Here is a 27,025-nt window from a genome sequence, read left to right as displayed (position 1 = left end):
CTTCTTAGCTTTATAACGTATACATAAACAAACATTTTAGCTCAAAGAAAAACTTGTGTTGGTTTAACAGGGAGCAGCGGGATTGAGACGAGTTATGGCATATTCACTGTTGCCACTAGAGGGCAGTGTATCCTCTTAAATAAAAAAATAAAAAAAACCTAAAAGGAAACACTTTCAAAATAAACCATTGCAACGTCACTCTAATTAAACGAGTACTCGAAGCAGGAAAATTAGAAGATTTTTTTTCTAATCGAATTACTTGAGTTAATCGATTAATCAATGCAGCAGTAATCAAAACGGTTTCGACCATAAGGACACTCAGATTCCTATTCTCCTTGTCCAAGCATCTGAAGAGTACAGGTTAATAATAAATAATAGAAAAAATAAATGAAGACAAAGCATTTGTGCAGTTCATCGGTTTTGAATGGCTAGTGAGCTGAAATCTGTTTTCATCTTGCGTGTACTGCATAATATATGTGGGATGTTCAAACTTTGATGGCGGCGCTGCACTTCACATGTTGCTTTTACAACTGAAGGAACAATGTCTGTTACATTCTTGATCTACTCCTCCCCCTTTTTGCGTCCATGCCACACACGCTGTTAACTGCCAAGCTCAGGATCATGAGGACAAACTGAGGAAGAAGTTGTCACAGCTGACTGACTCTCGACTCCATGCCGTGCACTCTTAGGTCAAAAATAGCCCCAAGAAAAAAGAACAATGTGTTAAAATAAATTTGAGGGAAGCCATCCTTGGGAAGAGTATAAACAAAGGTGGAAAAAGTCAGCCTTATTTATCTTTTAATCCAACCCGCAGTCCTGTTCTTATTGTCATATCTCACCTAGCGTGGTATCCCCCTGTAATATTGTTTACTTCATAAAAGCAGCACGTGTGCAGAGACATGGCTACCTGGATCCCTTTTACATACAACAGTGTGTCTCAATTATTTTTTGTTATGCCCCCCCTCAGGAAGACTTAAACATTTTGCGCCCACCCAACTCTCTGCTGCCACTGTAAATAGTATCGTTTGTCTATACAATGTTAATTATACCTCTGCATAACATTGTGTCCTTGTTAACATTAAAGAAAACAATAAAGATGAACTTGCAATAAAGTATAACTTTACTAACACTGTTTTGTTTGTAACAGAAACGACTTAAAGGACATCAGTTGCCTGAATTAAAAAATAAAAAAGTCACATCCGAACTGTAAACATACACTGGTAGTATATTTTTTAACTCTGAGTATAATATGCCAAACAATTTGACCGAAAACACAAAAACGACAGTGTCATTGGAAACAGGGACAGTTTTTATTTTTGCTGCAGGCAATATCAGTGCCTTACCTATGGTGTGCGTTTTCTTTTTCCAGTGAACAACTTGATATGCCACCTTTTATGATGCTAAGAGTGCTCACTAGTTTACTGACGTAACACAAAGTGTGACAATTGTATGCAATAAACGTTATGTTTTTGCCAAAAAAAAAAAAAAATCAAGCGGCTTATCAATGTGATTGGTGTCTAATATCTTGAAGTGACGTCTTAATTAATTTGGTTTCATGCTGTTCACTGCCAACATTTTTAGACACAATAAACATACTGGTCATTCCTTGTCTCCCACTGTATTAAAGGTGAAGCCAAACGCTACACGTACTTAGTCATATTTCCCCGCCTTAGCTTTCGGGAAACATTTTCGACACACCTGTCAAATAGCATGCAACCATTGGTTAACTTGCACTCCATTTGTCCTGCTCTTTGCTGTGTGCTCTTGTTTGGTTCAAAAATACTGCACACCAGCTGAAAATGAGAGCGTCACTGCCACCCAATTACACTTTATTCTACAGGGGTCCCCAACCTTTTTTGCACCAAGGACCCGGTGTTATTTGGGTCTTTTTATCACGGACCGGTGTTCTGACAAATTTTGCAACCCATCAAAAATTGCAACGATTCGGTTCTGCGCATGCGCGTAACGTTAAACATAGCCACAAAATGCGCAAATGCAGCGATTCCAAAGTAAACACTACAAACTTTCTTGAAAGAAAGGAATATTAACTTACATTTGATCATGGAAGGACTTGTAGAAAAGTTCTCCTCAGATACATCCTGCCATGTAAGCTGCACACAACTGCACACCGCTCTCACCATTAACGACTTCGCCTTGTCGTTAAACAGAAGCCCGCTTCACAAAGATACGATGTTGGAAATTGTAGTAAGGTTTTCAAGGCTCTTGTAGCGATGTCAGGATATTCCAGAATGACTTTAATCCAGAACCTCGGTAGAGTTGTTGTCTCAAATGTACGTTTAATAAGGTCGCCGTCATTTGCGATCTCTACAAGTTGATCTTCCTGTTGAACAGACATGCTCGAATCACTAGGTTTATTCACAAACGGCTCACGAATCCACTCCTTCGCAGTTCGTGGGTCTTCGAGGTTGTAGGCTCGTCAGGTGCCCTTTTCGCCATAAAAATATCTCCAAAGATGTCTGTTTTTCAGTCATCTTCGCTCGTGTGGGGGCTAATTATTTCCGGGAACAAATGTGCTGCGACCGCGGCCTAGCAATACGTTATTATCGAGGACAAGCGCACATAGATATATTATATACACAAACAAGATGTACTGCTAGCGGTCCAATCGATGGACTTCTATGACGACATTCTAATCTATCCCGTAGTATTATATCTAGAGTAGACAGGGATATTGGTGGGTTAAGCAGGGGCACAGGGTTAATTCAGCAAGAATGCGATCGGTATTAAATTATTATTTCTGTGCGGCCCGGTAACAAATGTGCCACGGACCGGTACCGGTCCGCGGCCCGGCAGATGGGGACCCCTGTTCTAGTACAGCAAAAAAGTATGTTCCCTGAGGTCACATGCGTCTCCCCCTACCCCACTATTTGAGAAAAACTGATATAGAGCAATCTTCAGTACTCACCAATTTAGCCTGGATTAAACGGTATTATATGTAGAGTATCGGCCGATAAAACCATAATATAAAGATACCGGATAATATCGGTTTTTCATTATGTGACTTGGGCCAATATTCATATGGCAGTGCTGTCGTGTCCACCTATTGCGTTACTTTCTGGTGTTATGACGCCCCCTGCTAGCACATGGTCTAATTTATTCTAGCTCTTTCTGCTGACGTAATTATATGGCGATGCGAGGTCATTGCGAATAGAGAGCTAAATGGGCAAGCTAACGTCTGCAGCCAGTGTACCATAGCAGTTCTTGCCATCTCACCACGTTGCTTGTGCCCAAACATTGCTTGTAAGTTATAATCTTCATTTTTTTAATATTCAAGAGCGTTGTGTAGTATGTTGGAGATGTGTATATTTTGTTTTGTTTGCATTTTTGGTGAAATGTGGTCACTCATTGCTTGCAAGCTGTACTACCAGTTCAGATTCTCGGATTCAAATTGACACGTGTTGTACACTTTGCTTTATTTGTGACTTTATTTCATATTATTGATACAATGTTTTGTTGTTTTTAGTTTTACAAAAAAAAGTATCAGTGCTCTTATCAAGAGTAAGATGACCACAGTAAAGCCAATTCAATTTTTCTTCAGCATCTGGCTTTTCTTAAGAGCCTGATTTGTTCACTATCTGTCTGTCCCAACAAACACATTGAGGACAGAAGAAGTGCAGTATTGGCACTTGCACTTGATAAAAAAAAAAAAACAACAACAAAAAACTGATGTTAGCACTATTTTGATATCAACAATAAATATATTGTGGCAATATAGGCACTTTTTCCATCACTTGAGTTGTTATTTTTCACAGACTGTTGATACGGAAAACATATACCTGTATATATCTGTATTGGATTTTTGGAGTTGGACAATATCGGGATATGAGTTTAAAATTAATTAGATGCATACATTGTGGTCATGGTGAGTCAACCAGTCTTCTCGTACAGAGCTTTTCAAATCATTTTATGAAAATTATTTTAGTTTTAATATTGCAATATAATGTACTGTATATTGCAATACATCCCAAAAAGTGGCAATGTCAGTTTTTTCCAATATCGTTCAGCTCTAGTTTCTCATATTTTTCCTCATTAAGGAGACAGAGCACCATTAGTTTACCAGGGAATCCCACATTTGTTGTGTGTCGTCCCTAACCTGAAAGCAACTGCACCACTGTTGGCGCTGACCCACTTTCTTTTTCTCTCGCACGTGACAAAGGGAAGAGGTGAGTGGTGTGGGCAGGATTGTTTTGGGGGGGTGGAATTTGCAGATTAGAGAGGCATGTGGTAAAGTGTCTGAGGGAGCTGAGCGGATCTAACTTGCGTTGACCCAGTCCGGTGGGTTGACAAGCTGGTGCTAACTGAGGCCAGTTGACGGTTTATGTTCATTGCCGTGGGAGTGTCAACTTGCACACGTTTCCCATTTCCTCTTCCGTGTATTACGAGGGTTAGGGATCCTAACCCTGTTCTGTTGAGTTTGTAATTTCACATTTGAGATAATGCAATGGTTGCCAGAGGATGTTGCTTAAGAGTTTTTCTTTGCGATGTCTCATATTTTGGCATACAAGCATGCACGGTCATTGACTTACTGACTTTATTTTTCAGGCTGTCAACTGCAAAGGCCGACACAGCATCTCATACACACTGTCCCGCAACCAGACAGTCGTGGTGGAGTACAGCTACGATAAAGACATTGACATGTTTCAGGTAGAATACCTTTGTTTGGAACGTTTGTTTAGTGTAAGCATCTTTTTCAGATCTCGCATCTACAGAGTGCAGTGACTAAATGGCTATGCTTACTACAAAGTTGTACAAGTACATGAAAAATTATCAAGTTCATCTATACCAGAGGTGTCAACTAATTTTGGTTCGTGGGCCATATTTACAGCAATTAGATCTCATGTGGGCCGGAATAGTTTATTTTTGGCCAACGAAGATTACTCACTGGCACTGGAAGATGAGCCATCACAGCCATTCCTCCCAGTATAAGTGTGGCTATCGTTGACCTCTGTGAAGTTGGCCCCCCATCATATGCAAATTTATGTAAAAATGATGTCAGTTGTTTGTGCTATGTTTGTGCTTGTTTATGCTGTAAAAAGTTTAGTTTGTGCTGCTATGGTTTTTGAAATATTTACAATTCTTTTACATGTATCACTTCAGTTAATTTTGAGTTTTAAGATATTTTGGGGTCACTTCCTGTAGATGTTGCATCATTTCCTATTGTTTTTTTTTTTTTTTGGCACTTCTGGGCTTCTTTTGGACTTTACAGCATTTCCAGTAGGGTGGCCCTCTGTAGGGGGGTGAAATTTCAAACGAATAATGTCTATGCTCCAAACCCGGATTCTTGTTCCTTTTGACCCAGAAACGTGCTGTGCAAAGTTTAATTGAAATTGGAATATATTTAACCGGTGCTCAACGACTCTGAAATTTTACTCAGCGAACGCTAGTCACAAGCACTCCGGGTCCCCCCTCCCACGTTGCTCTCGTGGGAGTATTAGCCGCTTTCCTCTCCTGGCGGGGGTTATGTGGCTGCTAGCCACTCATTGTCGCCCGGTCCGTGCAAGCGTTCCCTTCCTGGTGTCCGGGAACTGGCGCCGATGGTCCGCGACGACCTGGACGAGGAACTGCAGTTGTTCTTCGTCCTTCGTCAGGAGCCGGTTATATTCCTGAATCAGGGCGACGCCTCGTTCCGCGTGGTCATTGGTGACCGACAGCTTCCCCAGCGCTTTGCACGCCTTGCCGTACGCCTCATCCTTCTTCCAGTCTGCCGGTTCCAACGCCAGGAATCCCTTGTCGATGGACATCTTGTCGAAGAACGAGGACGTATTGGAGGTCACGAAGTCCTCAAGGCTGCAGCCGCTGATCGCTGAAGCGGGAATGGTCACTCGCTTCTGGGCTGTGTCGTTGCCATCCTTCTCCTCAATCGCCGCTACCATCTTCTTCTTTGTTTCTGATGAAACCCGGTCGTCGAAGAATGCCAGTGCTACCAGCTCTTCCGAGAGGTACCAGAGGTGGCCGAGGAGCTTGTTTGTCGCGGCCTTGGAGACCTCCGCGTCCTCGTACCCATCCAGTGCCCGAAGCAGCTGAAGATCGTTGAGCGGAGCCGCGACAGCAAGTGGGGCTTGCGTCCAGGCTTTGCTGTAGAGGCGGGCGGAGAACATGGCCACCCTCAACAGTCCGCGCTCCTCCTTCGGCGTCAGTTTGAACTGTCCCCTGAACAGCCACACCTTGAGCGAGTACAGCACTTTGCTCATCCACCGAGCGTGGTGCATGGGGCCAGGGGCACGGAAGCGGATTCCGCGGGGAGGTACGCCGCCGAGAAAGATGACGGTTAGTTCCAGAAGTTCCCGGTAGTCGTCCCGAAGGTCTGTCCGCTCTTTCAGGGCCTGAAGGAACCACTCGATGTCGACCTCTCCTGCTCCATCCTCGATCGGCTGGAACTCGCCTTGGTTGATGAAGGGCCACCTCTCCTGGAAACGCTTGAACAGCAGGACAGCAGGCCCTGTAGTTGGCCCCATCACCGACGTGAAGACCGCCTCGATCACGAGCTCGAGAATGTGATGCCGGCAGGCGAGGTAGAGGAGGTCGCTCTTCAGCTGCCGCTCAATCAGGGTACACGCCCCGGTGTGGCGACCCGTGTTGGCGGCGGTGGTGTCAAAGGACATCCCCACGACCCGGTCAGCGACGCTCCACTTCTCCAACGCCTCCACGACGGCCTTCGCTGCATTCGCCCCTCTTCCACTGGGAAGCTTCGCCACCTGCAGCAGCTGAACCTCCCCTCCCCCAGACACGAAGATGGGCAGGCGGTCGACGTGGGCGTTGCTGGTGAGATCCGGCATCAGCTTCCCGTCCCAGTGGACTACCAAGGGGCCTTCTACTCGCAGCTTCTCCTTGAGGGCGGAGGCCAGTTGCTCGCGGTGACGACGGCGCTGGCTTTGGATCGATGTCCTGTTGATGTTGTAGTCAACTGTGTCGTGCCCCAGGGCACGGGCTGTCTCGGTGAGGACGAACACTGCGCCACGGTCGCTCACCTTGACGCGATCCAAAGAGGCCGCCACGTCCGGGGTGACGATGTTGAGGTTCGCTCGAGGCCGTTTGGGTGGGACTGGGGAGATACCACGTGTGGGGCTTCCTTCGGCGCTGGTGCTAGAGGAGGTTGAGGACGAATCCTCCAACTGGACTCTTGCCGCGGACGTCGACGCCTCCAATCAGAACGCACTCCAGAAACATGCAAACACGTTGAAAAAGTACTGCCAAGCACTAGACAATTCCTAGACAGAGGAAAAGGAGCACTAGACGAGAGTTGCCACACACAGTCCTTGGTCCATAGTCCACCAACGAGAGCATCTGAGAACAGAGCCGCGGCATTTGTCACCGTCAAAGCCCCTGTATCGTTGAATGTGAAAATGATCTTATATAGTAAAACTTTAAGGTCGTTGAGCACCGGGTAAATATTATTCGATTTAAAAAAAAAAATTACTCGCGTGGTTTTCTCATGGAGTGGAACAAGAATCCGGGTTTGGAGACTGAATTTTCAAACTTTCGAAAATAAGGGCCACCCTAATTTCCAGGTTACTTATTGTTGATTTGGTGTCACATCCTGTTGGTTTTGGAGCATTTTTGGGTCACTTCCTTGTGAACTCATTAGCTGCCATTGATGGTGCTCGATGTCCAACCCATTTTGACTGGAAGGGGAAAATGAACGTCATTGACACTGGAAGATGAGCACTCCCAGCCAGTCCTTCCAATATAAGTGCATTGGACATCCATCATTGTCAATGGCAGGCAAGGAGTTCATTCTGTGTCACTTCCATGTCATATTTCGATATTTACGGGTTGAAAAGTTCAAGATTCCTGCACATCTGTTCCCACTGAAGGAAATCGTATGAAAATATTATTTTAGATCAATGATTTGTTCAATTTCTGAACATTGTTTCCCCCTTCCACCCCCATCTGCAATTAGATCGGCCGTTCCACTGAGAGTCCAATTGACTTTGTGGTGACAGACACTATTGCGGGAGGCCAGGAGGGCGAGGAGACACCCATCACACAGAGCACCATCTCACGTTTCGCCTGCCGGGTCATATGTGAGCGCAACCCTCCCTACACGGCCCGTATCTACGCAGCTGGATTCGACTCGTCCAAGAATATCTTCCTCGGGGTAATTGCGAGTTACTGCATACAGTATTTCTTTCAGAGGAATACATCTGTTCTTTTAGTATATGCTTACCAATCAAGGTCAATAAGTAAGTTCTCATCACAGTGAGTGCTTCTGTCTTTCCTAGGAAAAAGCTGCAAAGTGGAAGAACCCTGACGGTCACATGGATGGGCTGACAACCAACGGCGTGCTTGTGATGCACCCCAAAGGAGGTTTCACAGAAGAGTCCAAACCTGGCGTGTGGCGGGAGATTTCTGTGTGTGGGGATGTTTACACCCTGAGAGAAACGCGCTCCGCGCAGACGCCGGGCAAACTGGTCAGTGCTTACTAAATATACGCACAGATTGTCAATTCTCTCAATAGAAGAGATGTACAGTATTTGCGACTAAATGGTCCTAACTCAGGCAACTTGAGAGGCCATAATATTGCTATCGGGTACCTCACCATACGATACGTGATACAAGGCTCACGATAACTATCTCACCATACGACGATACAACATTTATCAGGAAATGGTTGTGTCAACTCATGTGACATGCCCCCCCCCCCCCCCCCCCCCCACACACACACACACAAAGGTTTTGAAAAACTTGGTGAGATTTGTTCTTATCTTGGAAAGAAAGAATATGCAATGTTGCTTTAGTCTTCAAAAGGTCTGTGCCGAGTGATCATCAGACACTAAATTTAACTCATGCGTTAGCATTAGGCCTGCAGCTATCGATTATTTAAATAATTAATCGATTAGTTTGAATAATCAAGTAATCGGATTAGGAACATTTCATGTGTTGTAGAATAACTTTTAGGAGATGCAAAACAAAGGCTTGCTAATATTGCACTTTCAAAAGAGCATTTAATGCGAATACAAAATAAAGATTGTTTTTTCGAACAATGCAAAATTACAGTTTCATTTCACAAGAGAAATGAATGCATTTAAAAATGAATTAAAATACCCGAGCTTAGCCTCAAACGGTATAAAAAATAAATAAATAATGAGGATCAAAGTACAACAAAAGAATTGATTGGCTATTTGCAGTGCAAAATTCCGCTAGTTTAAATGCTGTAAAATGGAAACTTTTTTTTTTTTAAAGAATGCTCTTAACAAATTGCTCACATATTCCCACAAAAAATATATAAATATACTTCTAAACTAATTTACTAATACATTGACAGATATATCTACCCAAACAAAAACTTATAACCTTATGTTGGTTTGAACATGGAGCAGCTGGATCCAAACATGTTGGATAAGGTATGTCATATTCACTGTTGCCACTTGAGGGCAGTGTTTCCACGCAAATCAATAAAAGTAAATGCAAACACTTTCAAAACCATTACTACGTCACTCTAATTAAACGAATCCTTGAAGCAGCACAATTTGATTGGAAGCTTTTACTCGATTTAATAGATTAATCGTTGCAGCGGTAGTTAGCATTAGTTAGTATACCGTAATTTCTGGACTATTGGGCGGCCCTGATTACAAGCCTCACCCAGTAGATTTTTAAAGGAAAAACCATTTTGTACATACATAAGCCTCTCCTGCCTATAAGCCGCGTGTGCCCACTTAGTAACAAGAGACATTGACAAAGAAATATACAGTTTTCAAAATTTTAATAACACACCTTAACTTTTCGTTCCAAACAGCGCCGGCAAACACGGCAGTTATATAGCAGCGGCACGGAGGTTACATAGCATCAGCATGGTGGTGCAGCACTAATTGTGCTGTTTAATAAAAACATAAAAGTATTTGTTAGCAATCTTCATCTTCCTCCTGTGCATTCAAACCATGGAAGTCTTCACCCTCAGTGTCGGATATGAAGATGCTCAGATGCACTTCGCCACGCACCTACTCCTCGCGTCTCTCCTTCACTGTCGCCTTCAATGTATCCCATAATGAGGCAAATTCACTCCTAGCCCATGCTGTCCTGGTCACGCAGCAGAATGGCCCCTTCGAAACCTGTTGGTGATGGCGGACTCTTTCACAGCGCTTCACGCTGCCAGGCTCCCCCGGCAAACCTGTGCAAAAGCTGCTCTTTGCATGCGGCGAGTCTTGGCAAACGATCTCTCGCCGCTCGTCATCAAAGCTTCCCATACAACTCAGATGGCCAATTTAATTTCTTCGAGCATTTTCCATGATGCAGGTATGCCAATTCTACTCATGCACAAAGGCGGATGCACAACGCACAAAGTTAAACTACCGGTAATAGTGCAAACTAGCTTCTTCCTCCACACATATATTCCACGTGTCTCACTCCCACATTCCATGCTCGAGCGCCCCTGGCGGCCGTCAGAAAAATACACAAATTGGCCGCATCATTGCACACGCCGCAGGACCCAAAATGAGAGGAAAAAAGTAGCGGCTTGTAGTCCGGAAATTACGGTAGTTAGTATTAGCTTCAGCATGGCGAGGGTCCTCTTAAAGTTTGCGGTCCGATTGCATATATTTATCAGTTCATTCTATGCGTAAGTGTGTGTGCACTCTATGGGGCAGCTTTGAATCTCATAACACTTTGTTTAATGACAATAAAGGCATTCTATTCTATTATCATAGGACAAAATATTGCGTTCGGTGGTTTGGACATAACTTCGTAGCAATTTACATCTTGTTTTTAATAATAGTAGCACGGCCAAGTTAGGTTAAACAGTGACCTCTTCAAACCCATCGTCAACAGCGTGAAACAGGGTTGCGTCCTGGCACCGACTTTGTTCGGCATCTTCTTCAGTGTGATGCTCAAGCAGGCCATGGAAGCCTTGATGATTATGATGCTGTCTACATCCGCTATCGCCTCGACGGGAGTTTATTCGAACTTCAGAGACTGCAGGCCCACACAAAGACTAATGAGCAGCTGTTCCCAGACCTTCTCTTTGCCGACGACGCTGCCCTCGTTTCCCATACCAAAAGAGCCTTGCAGCACCTGATATCCTGCTTCACAGAAGCTGCCCAGCTCTTTGGACTGGAGATCAGCCTGAAAAAGTACTCCACCGGCCTGCACCCCGGGAAGAGTACCGCTTTCCTCACATCACCATTGGCAAGACTATGTTGAAGACCGTTCACCAGTTCACCTACCTGGGATGTACAATCATATCAGAAGCCACCATCGACAGGGAAGTAGACAACAGACTAGACAAGCCAAACAGCGCTTTCGGCAGACTGTACAACAGAGTATGGAAATACAAGCATCTGAAGGGCACCAAGATCAGCGTGTACAGAGCCGTCGTACTCACCACCCTACTGTACAGCTCTGAGTTGTGGGGAACGTACCATCACCACCTGCGACTCCTGGAGCGTTTCCATTAGCGCTGTCTCCGCATTATCTTCAACATTCACTGAAGCGACTACGTCACAAATGTTGAGGTCCTTGAACAGGCGGAGATCACCAGCATTGAGGCCATCCTGCTGAAGTCACAGAATGGACAATCATTGCCTCCCCAAGATAGCCCCGCTATGGCGAACTATCCACTGGCCACTGTGACAAAGGGGCACCAAAGAAGCCTTACAAGGAGTCTGAAGAAGTCCCTCGGTGCCTGCCACATTGACCATCGCCAGTGCTCTACTTTGGCTGCTGACCGCGTCACCTGGCACCACATCATCCACCAGGCTGTCTCCTCCTACAAGGATTCCCACAGAACCAACCTGAGGGAGAAACACCGCAGGAGGAAAAATCGGGCAACCTCAGAAGTAGTACCTGTTGTGACCTTTGACTGTGGCTGCACCTGCCTATCTCGCATTGGCCTTGTCAGCCACAAGAGTGCCGGCAGTCGACTTGAGCAATCCCCTTCATTTGCCAAGCAAAGAGTTTAAACTAGGGATGTCTCGATCGCATATTTTTGCCCCCGAGTCAGAGTCACTTGATTTTGAGAATTTGCCATTATCGAATCCCGATCTGATACCGATTTTTTAAAGTTCCAAACACATTACAGTATTGTACTATTTACAGTACTTCCTCTTCCACTTTTTCCGGGAGTGTCGCAGAGTATAAAATGAAGAAGAAAAAAAAGGAAAAAAAATTAAAAACCCAATCCTTTTTACCCAATTCCGATCCTCTAAAAAATGTCGATCGGCCCAAATTCCGATCACATGATCGGGTCTGGGTTTAGACAGACCTACTCCTGATTTCTGGTGGTATCAACCTGATTTTGATAGTTTGCATATATTTTACAAAACGCGTGCTATCGAAATTGTTGGATTTTTTTTTTTTTTTTTTTTTTAAAGACTAAAACCTTTGAATTTTTGCAGACAAAAACTGCTGGAGTACAGTAATTTTTGGACTGTAAGCCGCTACTTTTTTCCCCTTATTTTGAATCCTGCATCTTATTTGTTGATTTATTTGGGTTAATCGGTAATTTCCTTGACAGCAGTGTCATTAGACCAGTACTTCTCAAATAGTGGGGCGCGCCCCCCTGGGGGGCGCATGTCACCTCGGGGAACATGTTTTTTTTTTTTTTTTTGTTTTTTTTTTTACTACTGGTACTGGAATAAAGTGTACTTGCACATCCACTCAGTGGGTGGCAGTGGCGCTCTCATTTTCAGAGTGCGCGCAGTATTTTTGAACTAAGGAGGAGCACTCAGAACGCACAGAAAACAGATATGAAGACTAAGAGCAGTGCGCCGCCGCCGTTCTCGAAAGCCGTTTTCCGACCGGACTCACGCAGCGACCCACTGTCTTGTCCGGCCGGTTCTCACGTCGCCGCCCGAGAAGTGCCATTTTTGGCTTGGGATCGTCACGACGACCGCCCTCACCTACGGTTCTACCTCGGCCGCCGGGAATGCCCTTTTTTCGTGCCGTTTGACTTTTAGCTTTGACTTTTAATACAGTGGGTAATGAGGAAAGACCACTGTTTACTGTGTCTAAAAATAATTATAGCGGACAGCCAGACGCCAAAACAATTAAGACGCCACTTAAAGACATTAGACCCCAATCTCATTGATAAGCTTGATTGTTTTTCAGCGAAAACGCCCGAATATTTCCAACAATCGTCCTGTTTTGTCAGTGTAATATCAGTAAACCAATTAGCATTGTTAGCATGCTCATTGCAAGATAACTCCACACCATTGCAAAGGAGGTACAAAAATAAAAACTGTCCTTCTGTCCAAGGACACTTTTTTTTTTCTTTTTCTTTTATTCAGTTTTGTTTTTCCGATCAAATTTTTTGGCATATTGTCCTCATGAGTGAATGTTTCTAATCAATTTTAATTTGTTATTATTTGCTGATTTTATTACATTTTATTTTTCTTTATCAAATGGTCAAAAATGTAACTTGAGTGTATTTTTTAGTTTGGATGGGACTTTTTTTTTTTTTTTTAATTCAGGCAAATTGATGCGTCTTCTGTTACAAACAAAACAATGTTAATAAAGTTCTACTTTATTATAAGTTGATCTGTTACTTTTTTTCGTTATTAGGAAAAAAAAGGACACAATGTTAGGCAGATGCGTATTTATAATAGTAATTTTATAGACAAATGATACTATTTACAGTGGTGGCAGAGAGTTTGGGGGGGCGCGAAACATTTACGTCTTCCTTGGGGGGGCGTAACAGAAAATAATTGAGAAGCACTGCATTAGACTAATAAGACCGTCATAATTATGACATGACACTGTCATGGGCATTAATGAATGCTTATAAAGGATGTCAGTAAAGCCCCTTTCAAGACTTAATTATTTATTTTCCGAGCCGCTTATCCTCACAAGGGTCATAAGGGTGCTACAGCCAGTCCCAGCTAACTATGGGCTGTAGGCGGGGCACACTCTGTATTGGTTGCCAGCCAATCGCAGGGGACAAGGAGATGAACAACACACTCATACTTGGGGACAATTTAGAGTGTTCGGTCAGCCTACCATGCATGTTTTTGTGATGTGGTGGGAAACCAGAGTACCCGGAGAAAACCCAGGAAGGCCGGAGCCCAGGATTGAACCCTTGATCCCAAAAATGTTAGGCGGACATGCTAACCACTCTGCCACCGTGCCGCCCTTTCAGACTTATATCCTGGTAAATTCCCGTGTAAGGTGACACGGGATTTACCCGCGTCATTGCTTTCTGACATAAGGAAATGTCCCGGGAAATACCCGGGTTATAGTCAGGTGCGCCTTATAGTCTGAAAATTACGGTTTCGTTGACGAAAACTAGACGAAGACTAACCCATTTTGAAATGACTAAAATATAACAAATAAGTATTTTCGTGCAAAAGATTAAAATGAAATTAAAAAGGCTGCCAAAAAATCTTTAATGATTATATAAAATAGATAATTTCTAATAGGCTTTTTTGTCTTCAGGTGGAGAACGAAAGTAACGTACTCCTGGATGGCTCCCTGGTGGACTTATGCGGCGCCACCTTGCTGTGGCGCACTGCCGAGGGTCTCTTTCACACTCCCACCCAAAAGCATCTGGAGGCCCTACGGCAGGAGATCAACGCGGCGCGGCCCCAGTGTCCCGTAGGTCTAAACACCCTGGCCTTTCCCAGCATGCAACGCAGCCGAGCTCTGTCCTGTCTGGAGGACAAGCAGCCTTGGGTGTACTTGGCGTGCGGCCACGTGCACGGTTACCACAACTGGGGTCATCGCTCGGAGCAGGAACCCAACACCCAGCGAGAGTGCCCCATGTGCCGGATGGTGGGCCCTTACGTTCCGCTCTGGCTGGGCTGCGAGCCCGCCTTCTACGTGGACACGGGCGCCCCCACTCATGCCTTTGTGCCGTGCGGACACGTGTGCTCGGAGAAGTCCGTTAAGTACTGGTCGGAAATCCCCCTGCCCCACGGCACCCACGCCTTCCACGCCGCTTGCCCCTTCTGCGCCACCCAGCTTAGCCTCGCTCAGGGCTGCTCCAAGCTCATTTTCCAGGGCCCTGTGGACTGAACAAAGTGTCGATTTTGCTCTGTGACAACATGCTGTGAAACTTATGAGATTAGTTTGTCGATTCCCTCACGTTAGACCCTCTGTGGAAAGCTCAGGTGGTAATAGTTTGGATTCTAAAGACTTTCCGGATGCTCTGTGAAGACTTTCCCTTCCAGAACCAAATACTCCTTTTTTTTTTCTTTTTTCTCACCTGTCCTGCCGAGCAGCCGCTTTGAAGAAATGCTCCAGCACTGTTAGGCTACAAGTGATTTTACAGTAGCTGGTAAATGTTATGCTTTAGGTAGAGAGAATTTATCGTTTATACTCTTTTGAAACTTGATAACAGGCAAGCCTGAAGCAGGTCGGACGTCGCTCCTGCTGGATCGGGTAGGTTTCAGGAAAAAAAAAGCCAGACAGCTGGACTGTTGGCGAGGAGAACCTATTGCACCTCACGTGCTTCCGATTTGGACCTGAAGCCTTTATCGGCATCGGAGGTGGCTTTCATAATACCTGTCATACCCACAGTCAGAATTCAGTGCCTCTAATCCCATGAAGCGGCGGGAACGTCGTGTTTCACAGAAAAGAGAAACCTCTGTTAAGTTGGCCCCCCGTCAGACGCAAATTTATGTCAAAATGATGTCAAGTGTTTGTGCTGCTATCGTTTTTGAGATATTGAGATATTCATTTCAAGGGATGACTTCACACGCAGCCCTCCCATTTACTGCAAAATGTATCTGAAGTGGTACCATTGGTTTGTGCTAGTCTGTGCTGTAAAAGGTTTAGCGTACTGCCACAGTTTTGCAGTTATAACTAGTGGTGTGACAAAATATTGAAATACTGATATATTGTGATACTTTGTATCCCAAAAGATTATCGATATGCTCCTGCCAAGAATCAATATACTGTATAGTTTTACAAAGGTATGACTGTTAAAAAAAAAAAAAAATGAACCAACAAGTTGCTCCCATAATCTTCCCCTGGAATAGTCTCCGTTAACTTAATGGCTGCCATTGGCAGCGCTGGACAACCAATCCATTTAGACCAGGGCCCCCCAAACTGTTTCACATCGGGCCACAGCGGGTGCCGGATATCTTTCCAACAAAACAGGACGACACCTTTGCACCAATGGTGTCTTACAAGTGTAAGTCGCTGATTCAGGTTGATTTAGTTATGTTCATGTCAGTGTGTTAGCCAAACACAACTTACGGCCTTCTCAAAGCAGAGGCAATAATAGAACTGGGACAGATTGGTGGATTTCTGTTTTTCTTTCGTACAATTCATCTTGAAGCAACTTTATACAGTCCTTTCATCCCAACTGTGCTTGTGTATGTGTGAGTGGGTGAGTGTGTGTGGTTTATCTAGACAAAAGACGCAAAAAACAGTAAACGAATGTACATAGCTTAAATTCAACCATTGCATTTAAACTTAGACGTAGATGTAACATTCGCTGTAAAGCTTGCGACATTTCTTAGGCGTCAACGGAGCACTTCCGGTTTCATGCACTTAAAGTGAGGGCAGATTCACTCCCGCTGCGCTATGTAGCAACTTGATGCTGGTTTCGGACGAACTATTATATTTTATCTTAACAATTTGTTTCTGTAAATATGAATGATGCCTATGACCAGAGGTGGGTAGTAACGCGTTACATTTACTCCGTTACATTTACTTAACTTTTTGAGACAAATGTACTTTTCAGAGTATTTTTATTAAGCCAGACTTTTACTTTTACTTGAGTAGATTTGTGGAGAAAAAACCCTACTCTTACTTCGCTACATTGGGCTACACGAGTTGTTACATTTTTCCCTCTTTAGTCTACATATTAGATTAATTTTTTAAATTCTTGCTAGCGATGCTATTGCCAAGAGTAGCGCTACTAATTTTGCCAATGAGACGTCGCAACAATAATCACATGACTCCATTATACCAATCGGACGTAAGCTTGCCGTTCTATGATCACGCTCGCCTGTTCAATCACGAGTCTTAACGCACTGTAACAAATAAAGTATTTGACATTGAGCGCTGACCTCAACATGAATCGAAAGCGCGGATTTAAAACTCTCCCCCAGTTTTTATTTGGCACAGATGGACCACGGCAAACCAGAGATATGATCCTTTTAATTTTATAATAGCAACTGAAGGAACTACAGTATTCACTATTCAAGCTAGGAACTATTTTCTCCACTAGACTGCAGGGCACTCATGCTCTTTGGACGAATAATGCTTCATTACTGTTTTTTTTTTTCTCTTTAAAGATATATCTATATATTATCATTTCTTTGGCGTAATGTGGTCATGGAATGTGTTATTGTACAATATCATTATAACAACAGTTCATATAGATAAGTTTGTGCTGAGAGGGAAAAAAATACCATTGTTTAAATAATCAAAGAAAAATAAGCAGTTACTCATTACTTGAGTATTCTTTTCACGGGATGCTTTTTTTTACTTGTATTTGAGTGCATTTTTTGGATGACTTTTACTTGAGTAATATCATTTTGAATCACGCAACTCTTACTTGAGTAAAATTTTTGGCTATTCTACCCACCTCTGCTTAAGACACTTACGTACTGCAAAAACGCACAATTACCAGTAGGCACATGCTCGCGTCATCCGTCCACCTGTGCCTCTCTTACAATTGACTTGCGCATTCTGGTACGGTGCATGTGCAATCCATCTTTGTACATATTTACGTCGGCCAAACATAGAAATTAGTAGATGAAGGCACAGAACGAACAATTGTGAACATCTCAAACAAATAATCATTTGACTTTGTAGCCTTTGATACAAGTCGGGTGCTGCTTGTTGATTGACACCCTGATTTAGACTGAGAGGGGTATTCACAGCCAGTCGCGCTGATTTTTTTGGGGTATATTCACAGGTCAATTTGTTCATTTTAGGGCATTTACAGGTCACGTCCTGTTGAGTGTGAGTCACTGCCTATTCATTTGGGGAGATTCCCATGGTCATTTCCTGTTCTGTAACCCAAAACCAACAGGAAGTGACCTAGATATGTCCCAAAATCAAGTGACTGAAAAATCAACAGCAAATGACCCAAAATGAAATTGACCGCCATAGACGTCCAATCCATTTGAAGTGGGAGGGATGGCAGCGAATGAATCATTCTTTGCCTACTCGTAATAAACTCATTCCAATTTACACCATAAGAATAACAAAAAGCTTGTTTTTCTGTTTATTACATGTATAGTCAATTATTGTAGAATGATTTCTTGACTCATGTATCGATAATTGATAAATGATTGTTAACGTGAGCTTTGTATCGTGAAGCACCTAGAGGTTCCCACATGTAGCTATTACCAATTCTTTTTATGCCCATCAAGAGTTCAACCGACCCACCCCACACCACCCCTCTCATTCCTACTCAACCCAGAAATGTTACCTTTGGCTTGTCCTGTTAAAAAATTCATAACATTTGGGTTGTGCTGCTACATTTGTATAGATATTACACATTTTAGTTTTTACTGATTGTGTCACCACCACAAACAAGCGCACTAAATGTGTGTGTGTGGGGGGGGGGGGGCTGCGTGACATCATCACTACAAATGAATAGCAGAACATTCACAAAACCGTTGCAGCAGAAACAAAAAATGTTTACTGCACAAAGGATCGACACCATTTTTAGCCATTTTGGGCTGGTTGACCTCAGATTGACCGATAAAAGGATAGTCATTATCTAAAAAATGATAGCTGCACAAATTAAACTTTTTACAGCACAAACGTAGCACAAACGATTGACATCATTTTGATATACAGTAAATTTTCTTCTGATGGGGTCCAACTTCACAGAGGTAAAGGAGACCGGTATTTAACTGAAGGCAAGAAGAGAGATTAGCTTTGTATACCGGTCTGAGTAAACGACAGCTCACAGTCGCAACCCAATGTGAGTACCGACAGGATGTGAGTGGCGCATGCGTAGTACATACACAAGTCAAACTAGCATGCGCACAGTTTACTGCAGGCGACCGATCCGAGTTGCACATATTTACATGAACAAAGTCTTTAACCGGAAGCATAAATAAATGTTTTTTTTTTTTTTAAAATGGAAAGATACATTTACATGGAGACCGAAAAGTCAAACAATGCTAAAACACACAGTGGTATGAAAAAGTATCTGAACCTTTTGGAATTTCTCACATTTCTGCATAAAATCATCATTAAATGTGATCTGATCTTTGTCAAAAATCACACAGATGAAAAAACTGTCTGCTTTAAAGTGCCTGTGACACGAAAAAGCATGTGTATTTCATAATACACGCGGTATTTTATGCCCCTGAATGATATGGGCCGCTTGGATGTGTGTGGAAGCGATCGCTATTTTTATTTAGTTTTTTTAATCCCGCGCCATGAAAATGAGTGACTTCCGGCTTCGGTCTTGCATTGAGGAGGAGGGCGCTGTGACGTGTACGGTAGAAAACGTCCTCTTCACGCTACAGTGTACTGTTGTGTATGAGGAAGAAGGATTCAGCTGATTTTGCGGATTAATACGTTTATTTTTCGCATCACGCCAGCCAAACGGCTGCAGAAAAATCATTCTGTATGAGGGAGCGGCGTATGCGCCTTTTTGGAGTTTCAAAAGGTTCCCATTCACCGTGGATATTTACTGTGGGACCATTGGACTTACGAGGAAGTGAGTAAACATCTTGTTTTGTATTATGTCAAATACGAATACAGCGATTACAAAGTAAACACTACAAACTTTCTTTAAATGAAGGACTACTTACGTTTGATCATTGATAGGCATGTAAAAAGCTCTCCTAATGCTCATTAGCAGCAGCACGTTAGCTGCACAACAACTCCAGCCACCCTTCTCCGGGGAACGAACTGTAAATTGCTCTCCGCCTGGCAGTTTGCCGGTCCGCGATGACAATCGACAACCGGGTCGTCATGTCAAATAATCCAGGATAGTTATGTGTGATTTTCCGCTTCGAAGACTTTGAAACATCACTCGGTTCGGGTTAGCATGTCGGCTAGCTGTCACGCCTTCTGGTTTGTTTACATTCTCCGAAGCCGGGGAAGGGAAATGACATATGTCCGATTTAAGTGTCATAAAATATCGTTCGGGAGGTGCGACAGTAAACGTGAAGTTGACAGTTTTGACCATTATGGAGTAATTTTGCCATGTCGTCCTGAATAAATGCATTTTTATTATTTCATATTCCATTCAGCACAAGACTTATTTGTCATGACCATGCCATTTATTTAGCAATTCGGGAAAATACTTGGATAAAAAGAATATCCTGTAAAAATATTGAAGTAAAGAGACAGAAACAATGACATTTTGCCGCTCTCTTCGTCGCATTTTCCTCGTTGTGAATAGTTCCCCCTCGACGGGCTGACTGGTCCTTCTCAAGCCATTTATATAGCTATTGGGGAAAATACTTGGATAAAAAGAATGTCCTGTAAAAATATTGAAGTAAAGAGACAGAAACAATGACATTTTGCCGTTCTCTTCGTCGCGTTTTCCTCGTTGTGAATAGTTCCCCCTCGACGGGCTGACTGGTCCTTCTCAAGCCATTTATATAGCTATTGGGGAAAATACTTGGATAAAAAGAATATCCTGTATAAATATTGAAGTAAAGAGACAGAAACAATGACATTTTGGCGCTCTCTTCGTCGCGTTGTCCTCGTTGTGAATAGTTCCCCCTCGACGGGCTGACTGGTCCTTCTCAAGCCATTTATATAGCTATTGGGGAAAAATACTTGGATAAAAAGAATATCCTGTAAAAATATTGGAGTATAGAGACTGAAAGAATGACATTTTGTGGCTCTCTTCGTCGCGTTTTCCTCGTTCTGAATAATTCCCCCTCAATGGGCTGAATAGTAAAACCGATGAGCCCAGTCTACCGCTGACGTCATCCACCTGTTGGGGACGCTAAAGCCCTATAATGGTAGGCGTGGCTAACCGGCAGATTAAAAGACTAATTTCTCGTCATCTGTGCTTTGATAAATTGTTGTATATAGTCGAATCGTCTCAAAATATGATTCTAATTCACATAATAATGCCATTTAAGACTTTTTTTCTCGTGTCATATGCTCTTTAACTAACACCACCCAAACATTTATAGTTTTTCATATTTTAATGAGGATAATATGCAAACAATGACAGAATGGGGAAGAGTAGGTAAGTGAACCATCGCATTTAATATTTTGTGCCCCTCCTTTGGCAGCAATAACTTCAACCAGACGCTTCCTGTAGCTGCAGATCAGTCTGGCACATCAATCAGGACTAATCTTGGCCCATTCTTCTCAACAAAACTGCTGTAGTTCAGTAAGATTCCTGGGATGTCTGGCATGAATCGCTGTCTTTAGGTCATGCCACAGCATCTCAATGGGGTTCAAGTCTGGACTTTGACTTGGCCACTCCAGAACGTGTATATTGTTCTTCTAAAACAATTCTGAAGTTGATTTGCTTCTGTGTTTTGGATCTTTTCTTGTTGCAGCATCCATCCTCTTTTTAGCTTCAACTGTCTAACATACGGCCTCAGGTTTTCCTCCAAAACATCCTGATAAACCTTTGAATTCATTCGTCCATTCATGACTGCAAGTTGTTCAGGCCCTGAGGCAGTAAAACAGCCCCAAATCCCTCCACCATGCTTCTCGGTGGGGATGAGGTGTTGATGTTGGTGAGCTGTTCCATTTTTCCTCCACACATGACGTTGTGCGTTACTCCCAAACAATTCAACTTAGGTTTCATTAGTCCTCAAAATATTTTGCCACAACTTCTGTGGGGTGCCCAAGTGCCTTTTTGCGAACAATGAACGAGCAACTATGTTTGTTTGAGACAGCAGTGGCTTCCTCCGTGAAGTCCTCCCATGAACACTATTCTTGGCCGTAGTTTTACATATAGTTGAATTGTGCACAGAGATATTGGACTGTGCCAGGGATTTCTGTAAGTCTTTAGCAGACGCTCTAGATTTGTTTTTTTTTTACCTCTCTGAGTATTCTGCGCTGAACTCTTGGAGTCATATTTGGTGGACGGCCACGCCTTGGGAGAAAGGCAACGGTGCTAAACTCTCTCAATTTGTAAACAACTTCTCTGACTGTCAATTGATGAACATTCAGACTTTTAGAGATGGTTTTGTATCCTTTCCCAGCTTTATACAAATCAATGATCTTGATCGCAGGTCTTCAGACAGCTCTTTTGACCGAGCCATGATGCACATGAGACAGTGCTTCTCATCAAGACAATTCTTACCAGGTGTGTGTTTTATGGTGGGCAGGGCAACTTTAAACCACTCATCAGTGATTGGGCACACACCTGACTTAAATTGTTTGGTAAAAATTGGTTTCAATTGCTCTTTAAGTCTCCTTAGGCAGAGGGTTCACTTACTTATTTTTCCCCCTTCTGTCATTGTTTGGATGCTATCCTCATTAAATATGAAAACCTATAAATGTTTGGATGGTTTTAGTTAAAGCAGACAGTTTTTACATTGTGTGATTTTGACAAAGATAAGGTCACATTTCATGGTAATTTTATGCAGAAATGTAAGAAATTCCAAATTATTCAGATACTTTTTCATACCACTGTCTTGACAAAAGGGAAACAATTATCATAGTAATTCAAAAGTTATTACCGTAATTTTCGGACTGTAAGCCGCTACTTTTTCCCTCCACTTTGACCCCTGCGGCTTATAGTCTCGTGCGTCTTATATGTGGATTTTGTAGGCCTATAAGGTGTGTGTCTTTCGTATGGTTGTTAAAAGTATTTAATTGTATTGATATCGAAATGTTCTATTGAGATGCGCCATTTGATTACTCTGTTATCTATTGGTTTTTGGGCCACCGCAGGTTAAGAGAATTTTGTTGTCATGGGTTGAATTTCATTCTGCACGACTCTTTGTAGTAATGGAGGGTATTTTTGCATTTTCCTTCTTAACTCGTTGGCTGCCGTTTACTGCGCTTGACGTCCAATCCATTTGAAGTGAGAGGGTTGCATGTAAATAAATGCATGTAAATGAACAATCATTCACTGCCACACTCTCAGTTCAAAGGGATTGGATGTCTACTGGTCATGAACTCTTTTTCAAAGAGTTTTAATTTTTCATAAGCTGCAAGACGGGATGTCTGTCATCGTCTTATGGCACTAAAAGAGAACGAACAAACAACGAAACAATAACTACCGAGTCCTTTTTTTTTTTTTGAGTAGAGATAACAAGTTGAAAAAGTATCACAACAGTAGTCTTTAGGTGTGACAATCCCTCTGGCTTATCATAAAGTGCGGCTTAAACTTGAACAAATAGTTTTCTTGTCAAATTTGGTAGGTGTGGCTTACAGTCCGGTGTGGCTTATCTATGAACAAATGCCGTTTCTGTGTCAAATTTGTGGGGTGCGGCTTATAGTCAGGTGTGCCCTTATAGTCCGAAAATTACGGAAGTTACTTTTTTTTTTTTTTTTTAAACATTCAGCCCTTTTATCGCTTTTTGAATTCTTTAACGATTACTATACATAGGAGAGAATCTCTCTGTGATAGCCCGGAATAATATTAAAACAACATTATTGCTATAATTCGGAGGTTTGCGATATATTGCGATATTAAAACTAGAAGAATTTTCACAACATAACCCGAATAGCTATGTTCGAGATGAGCCTGAACGATATTGGAAAAAATTAACATTGCGATATATTGTCCCAAGGCTCCATGCTACCTTTTCGCATTGGTTGCGCTTGTGCACCTATTTTCTTAAGGTGCACCACATTTTTCATTGCATCACCTTTAACTCCATACTTTTAATCACTCTCTAGGGGTGTGACAAATTATTGATATGGTGAAGTAACATCACCCTAAAGGTATAAGCGGATTTTAAGGGGGGGCCATCAGGGCCACCAGGGGGGCTTGGCCCCCCACCCTACCGGAACATATTTCCGCCACACCTTCCTCACCTTTTTAACCCCTGACTCATTTTCATGCCTGCTGTTGAGTCACTGCCTAATCATTTGGGTGATTCCCAGGTCACTTCCTGTTCTGTAACTCAAAATAAACAGGGAGTGACCCATAAAATACCCCAAAATCAACAGTAAGTAACTCAAAATCATTAGGTAAATGACCTTAAATGGCCCAAAATGACCTCATTGGCTGCCAATGACGTCTACTAGTGATAAACTCATTGCAATTTGCAGCAGAAGCTTGTTTTTCTGTTTATTAGTTGTTTGTAAAATATCCTAGAATGATTTCCTGAGCAATGTATCGATAATCGCTGTATCGCTATATCGTCAAATCATCGTTATCGTATCCCACTCCTAACGCACGCGCCACTCACATCCTGTCAGTACTCACAGTGAGTTGCGACACCTACATCCATCCAAGACAAAGAGCTATTTTACTACACTGAGGCCCTCGCACTGTTTTCTAATGCAAATGTTAATATATTTTCCTGCATAAATAATATCTGCGAGAATGTTTCGAGTGTGTGTGTGTGCGTGCCGGACGCGGTGGGTGCCCTCAGGCTTTATTTTGATAATTAAAAAAAAAATCCCTTTGGATCTCTCAGCCCACCAGCCAAACGCTCGACGAGAACCTTGCAGGGCTCAACAATGATTGTACCGGATTACAGCCTCTCGATAGAATAGACAGATAACGCCCGAGACTGTAAAGCGAGCGTACGCATCAATAATAAGTCACACACGTGTACTGTACACCGTCTGCACTGTTCTTGGCTTCATCCTGCACTGGCTTCCATTCAGCAACCGGAGCGCCAAGAAACCTGGGTATCGCCTCGGCTGTGTGAAGAGATTATACCAAATATAAGGAGGAGCTATTTTTCTCTCTGCGCACAAGTAGCAAAAAAAAGTGTTTCTGTAAACAATCCCTAAACCCAGACCGCTGCTGCAGCGCTATGTTGACAGCTTTGGATTCCGGTGGCGTGCACCAGCTCCATGAGAATAATGATATTATCTCACATGATGCCAAATTTGTTCTTTTGTGTGCACGGATGACTCAAAAACAAACTAGCGGATAAAGTGAAACTCCTAAAAAAAAAAATGGGGACAATTCTGTGTGTTCTTTTGTTTTCGTTAGCTTAACAGACAGTCCATATGTGGAGAATGTTGGCAACCGTGTTGATTCTGCCTTCTTCCCAAACAATACGGAGAAGTTGCTTCCAGTTAGCCGCGTTCAAGTCGTCTTCCAGAATTATGGATGGCTACGGGGCGAAGACACCTTGAATTCATCCAAGATGTTCTCCTCTCCCAACTTCAACTTACTTCAAAAGTTGAAGCGGCTCAGCTCAAACAGGTGACACCGTGTTGTCAGAGGCTTAGCAAGGGTCAACATGGGGCCTTTCGAGCGTGTGCAAGTAAGGGGGACAGTTAGACTTGGAGCAATAGCATATTTGATAAAAGCATAATAAAGCCTCGGTCTCCTAGAGAGCTTTTTAGGACACTCAAAGTGCCCGGCTTCTACATTACGACATAAAACTACAGTAACATACTACACACACCGCTGTCTTGCTTCCTTTTCTCCTCTTCTGCCTTTTTTCTTTCTTTTGTCGCTTTCAGAAGGATAACTTCTCTTCATTTTGGATATACGCCAATTACAAAAAAGCCAAATCGCCGCTCACTCACTCTGGGTCACGTGAGGGTGTGGGGTGAGTGTAGAGCGAGTAAAGGGGCCCCTTCAGGGAGCTCTGACACAAGGCTTTCACTGGCACTGTCGCAGTTGTTGCCGCAACAGTGCAGTAAAGCTTCGTGTGCTAAATCTGTTGGCCCTCTGGGGACCCTAGGCAATTGCCTGGTTTGCCTAATCGGACGTGACGCCTCTGCGTGTTGCAGCGTTTGACCAGAGGTGGTTAGAGTTGCCAAAGTTTGACTTGAGTAAGAGTAGCGTTACTTCAAAATAATATTACTTAAGTAAAAGTAGCCAATCAAAAAAAAAAAAAAAAGATTCAGATACAAGAAAAAAAATGCAGTGTAAAGAATACTCAAGTAATGTATAACATTGGCGCCTGAGAGTCACTTGTTGCGACAAACCTATATTTTAGGTAGGATTCTTGGTCTGTCCAAAGTAGGCATGTGCTGGTATTATATTCTGACAGTATGATACCGTGAAATTTAGCCTTAAGGTTATCACAGTATTGCAATTACAGCTCTAAAGTGCATTACTTTGAGTTATCTGGGTTTTAAAAAATCCATTGAACAGAATTTTTATTTTTCAAAACATTTGCAAAATGGAACATAAGTATAATGTTAAAATAAATAAAAATAATATTCTAAATAAAATAAAAATAAATGCAGTCCTTTCGGTGAGCCTTAACCCACAACCACAGCTCAACATTATTACCATCAGTACAAAAGCAATTGAATTATTTTCCATGAAAAGCAAGTGTGTATGACTCGTCTCATGTTTACATTATACACACTTACTTAACACAGACAGTTGCCAGATATAAAAACACGTTTTAACACCGCTATACACACTAAACATGCTGGAGTCTCATAGCTGGTGGGAAACATTCATGACAGTGTTTACTAACCTTTAATTTTGTGTAAATGCGAAATCATATTGGAGGTATTGCCTCCTCGGCAGCCATCCTCAGCAAACATGTTTTACATGTTGGTTGGCCCTCCTCTAAGCCACAGGCGTCTGTAACTTTTCTGTTGCCAAAATATTCCCATACCAGCGATTTTGTTTTGTACGATGGGGGCAAAAAAGTTCAGGAGTTTCACATCCTCTAGCCATTGTGTAGCACAGCTGACTCACTGACACTGGGCAACAACAGGCGGGGGAGGGTTGAGCCTTGCAGCTGCAAGCGAGAGATTTCTCCATGCATTTTGGGACATAAAAAATAGCTAATATTTTAAGGACGGTATGACGGAAAATTTTTGCAATTTTGAAACCTAGACGTTTTCATACCACGGTATACCTTGAAACTGGTAATCGGCACATGTGTAGTCCAAAAACAACTGTTTTTCAGTCATCTTCGCTAGCGTGTGGGCTTATAATTCCCGGGAACAAATTTGATAATAATTCCGGATGTACCAATCTCATCATGTGATCGGAAATAGGCGAATCGCGACATTTTTCAGAAGATTGTAATTGGGTAAAAAGGATCAGATTTGTAATTCAAAA

General features: G+C 42.8%; 1 protein-coding gene across 2 annotated transcripts in view; it reads left to right on the top strand.

Annotated features, from left to right (window-relative positions):
* The window catches only part of peli2 (pellino E3 ubiquitin protein ligase family member 2), a 47,703-nt gene extending 24,350 nt beyond the window's left edge, over positions 1 to 23,353 (top strand). The window contains exons 3-6 of one of the 2 annotated variants that reach the window (XM_057859093.1): positions 4,564 to 4,665; positions 7,922 to 8,119; positions 8,244 to 8,432; positions 14,386 to 23,353. In XM_057859093.1, coding sequence (XP_057715076.1) covers positions 4,564 to 4,665; positions 7,922 to 8,119; positions 8,244 to 8,432; positions 14,386 to 14,964 — 1,068 coding nt within the window. In that variant the 3' untranslated portion in view covers positions 14,965 to 23,353. The remainder of the gene's footprint in view (positions 1 to 4,563; positions 4,666 to 7,921; positions 8,120 to 8,243; positions 8,433 to 14,385) is intronic. The other variant, XM_057859094.1, reaches the window with a different exon arrangement.
* The last annotated feature ends 3,672 nt before the right edge of the window (positions 23,354 to 27,025 follow it).

Source organism: Corythoichthys intestinalis, chromosome 15, assembly GCF_030265065.1.
Source record: "Corythoichthys intestinalis isolate RoL2023-P3 chromosome 15, ASM3026506v1, whole genome shotgun sequence".
In the NCBI taxonomy this organism is placed as follows: Eukaryota; Metazoa; Chordata; class Actinopteri; order Syngnathiformes; family Syngnathidae; genus Corythoichthys; species Corythoichthys intestinalis.
This window is presented reverse-complemented; position numbering and strand designations above follow the sequence as displayed.